At 41.3% G+C, this 3,078-nt stretch overlaps 1 protein-coding gene across 1 annotated transcript in view; it reads right to left on the bottom strand.

Moving 5' to 3' along the window:
* The window catches only part of CREBBP (CREB binding protein), a 121,397-nt gene extending 118,325 nt beyond the window's left edge, over positions 1 to 3,072 (bottom strand). Inside the window, 1 exon segment of the mRNA XM_006913877.3 lies at positions 2,916 to 3,072. Coding sequence (XP_006913939.1) covers positions 2,916 to 3,000 — 85 coding nt within the window. The 5' untranslated portion in view covers positions 3,001 to 3,072.
* Between the last annotated feature and the right edge of the window lie 6 nt (positions 3,073 to 3,078).

Genomic DNA, 3,078 nt, shown 5'->3' with positions numbered 1-3,078 from the left:
TAGTTATCTTCCCTTTCTGCCTCATGGGATGCTGTGATAACCAAACTGAGGTGATGGGGAGAAAAGCACTCTTGATACGAAAAGACTGCACATACATAAAAAAATCATTTTGTTGTGAAAGGTATTTTGACTGATAACCATATTTACCACAAGCTTTCTTTAAACATGGTTTTCTATTGCATTTAAAGGATTCACATTATAAAATATAATCACAACTGCTTAGGGACACTTACACAGATGAAATATACCTATGTTCAATTTTCAGAAGGCAGTCTTAAAAAACTTCTTTATAGTCTATTTGTTGTATGTAAATTTAGTCTCAATTAAGCTGACAAAAGTCTACGACTTGCCTGGATATTTATTTCTCCTACACGTTAAATCATACATCCCTGTTGCTGAAAGACACTAATATGTTGTTTTAATTTGGACATATTAAACAAAGAAGTTTCCAAAACACATAACTATATACTGGTAATACAAAGTCCTACTTCTCATAAAGTATGAAAGTAATGAAGACTACAGTTGTGAGAAAGCGTTTAAGCCTTCAATGTAAAAGAAGAAAATACTACTTTGACAACATGACACCATCAAATTCTGTGCCACTTCAGAGCTGAGGTCTAGGTAGGGTGAAAGGACTGTTTTCCTTCTTCCTTTCTGCATCACCTCTGCATGCTCTCCTCAGAAGCCATCCTGACCTTTCCCACCTATGATCGGTGGCAACAGAATTTTCACTCAGAGATGCTACACATCCATGCTCCCTCTGCTAGACTGCAAACACCCTTTGGGCAGCACTCTGACTGGTAAGCTCCCCAATGTCAGAGGTTCTGTTCTCTAGGACAACAGCCAGCCTCCACACTCATCTAAAAGACACCAATGACTCCATAGACAAGTCCCCACAGAAATGCACTGCATCGTGGCAGTCCAAGGAGCTCTTATATCTCAGGCCACCAAGGCCTCCTCTCACTCCTCCTAACCACCTCAGCTCTTCTCATACAGAGCTGCCTTCCCTCAAATTTATCACACGAGCGTAAAAGAACCTCCCATACCTTTCAAGGATCAAAATTGGAAAGGGGAAAGAAGTGAGCAAGAATAAGAAATCATTTCAGATAAACTCTGTTGTGATTAGCAGCACATTAAGTAAATATCTGACCATCCAATAACAAAACTATCCAAAAGGCCAACCTCTGGGATCTATCTTGGAAACAACTAGATATATTTAGTAGGACAAACCTTTTTGTTAAGTCTCATGTTACTAATTTGTTCTTCTGTATAAAACAAAATCTTCAATAACCTCGTTCAATAGCAAAGCTATTCAAAAAGTTACCAGTTTCAGAGGACAAGCTTCAAAGCTAAACATGCCTGGTATGATCTACGTTTCACATGATTAAAGATTTTTTACTCAAACATTACAATGTTAATGAAGAACATTTAAATCATCTCGCTTCAGATTAAGTTGATTTTACAAAATTAACATAAAACTCAACTCTTTATCATTAAAAAAAAAAAGATTAGTAACTTTTATATTCCACAAGACTTATTTACTTTCCCTGTTTAACAAATTTCATTTTAATTTAAAAAAAAATCTCCTTATGACTGAATTTTAAAAAACTTTCTCACTTCTACATTAATATTCTAGAAACTGCATTAAAATCGAAGCCACAAAATTCAAGTTTTGTTTCAAGAGTAGAAATAGATTTTTAGATCACTAGTAGAAATATGCTAGTGGATAGTCACAGAAATATTTGCAGAAGCTGAACAGCTGTGTCTACTGCAAATCTGAAGGCATTGCTGCAGCAATAAAATTCAATTTGGACTCATTCATTATAAACTGATTTTCAGATGCTGCTATTGCAAGACTAGACTGGAGAAATGCAAGCTGCGCGGGAGACAGAATCATTCCCAGCGGAGACAAGTTTTTACTGCAAAGGAGAGCTCTAAAAGAGGAAATACAACTAGTTCACAATGTTAAACATGAACCAACCAAGAAGAACACAGAATTATTAAATAAATCGAAAACTATAACACTTCTCATAGACAACTGATATGATTACCTAAGAAAATTTTCAGGGAAGCTAAACAATGAGAAGATGATTTAGTCAGTATCCTGCTAAAAGAATTGGTTTTGAAAAATCGTAATTCCTGCATTCCTTAACATAAATTTTTTATACATCTCCACCGTAAAAGCAACACAAGCTCAAATAGTGATTGCAGCCCGAATTAATCTATTTAACTTTCTTTTAAAGTTATACATGTGAAATTAAACACATCACAGCAACTTTTAGGACATCTTGCTAACGACGTGTGGGTTGTGAAAAATGGAATGACTTAGGTGAGCAAACAAGAGTTTTCAAAATACTACTAATGTGCTCCCAAAGAGCACATTCCAAGAAACTTCTAAGTTTTAACTCACAGACTGGCTGCTGCTGAGTGTATTCTGGTCGCAGCGTTATGAATGTGTCACCGGTTCAGAACACACTTGAGGTCCCCCTTTCGGCTGCACTATTTCCTTCTCTAGCCATCAAACTTACCCTCCGCTGTCATCCCTCCAGACGACCACGCGTGTGTCGACACACGGCGGCAGAGGGAGGCGTAAGGAATCACCACGCAAAATAAACACGCTCCACGTTACTTTTTCCCTGTAAGTACTACTCAGTTTACACGCGAAGGCTCACCAACTCTGGGAAACCTGAACGCACCCGGGCATGTGCTGTCCCACTCGGGCTCCACGACAATCTTCCCACAAACTTCCCCTCTCTGGCGGGTCTCCCGGGGAAGGGGTTGCGCAGGCCTCCACCTTAGGGGGGGTTCTGCACGCCCGCCGCCAAGTTCGGCTCTCCCGCGGACACTCACCTCCAGGAGGGGGGCCTGACAGCGGCCCCCGAGGGCCCCGGACCCCCGCCCGGTCCCCTTCTCACCTGTGCTGTCATTCGCCGAGAAGCCGGGCGAGCTGAGTTTGGCTCTTTTGGGGTTGGGCGGTCCGTCCAGCAAGTTCTCGGCCATTTTCACCTGCTCGCGAAAACAGCCCCGAGCACGGGCGACGAGGCCGACGAGGGCTCCGGGGCGGGGGTCGGCGCCGGC

Source organism: Pteropus alecto, unplaced genomic scaffold (genome assembly GCF_000325575.1).
Source record: "Pteropus alecto unplaced genomic scaffold, ASM32557v1 scaffold44, whole genome shotgun sequence".
NCBI classification, from domain to species: Eukaryota; Metazoa; Chordata; class Mammalia; order Chiroptera; family Pteropodidae; genus Pteropus; species Pteropus alecto.
Note: the sequence above shows the minus strand (reverse complement) of the source record. Positions and strands in the feature narration are given on the sequence as shown.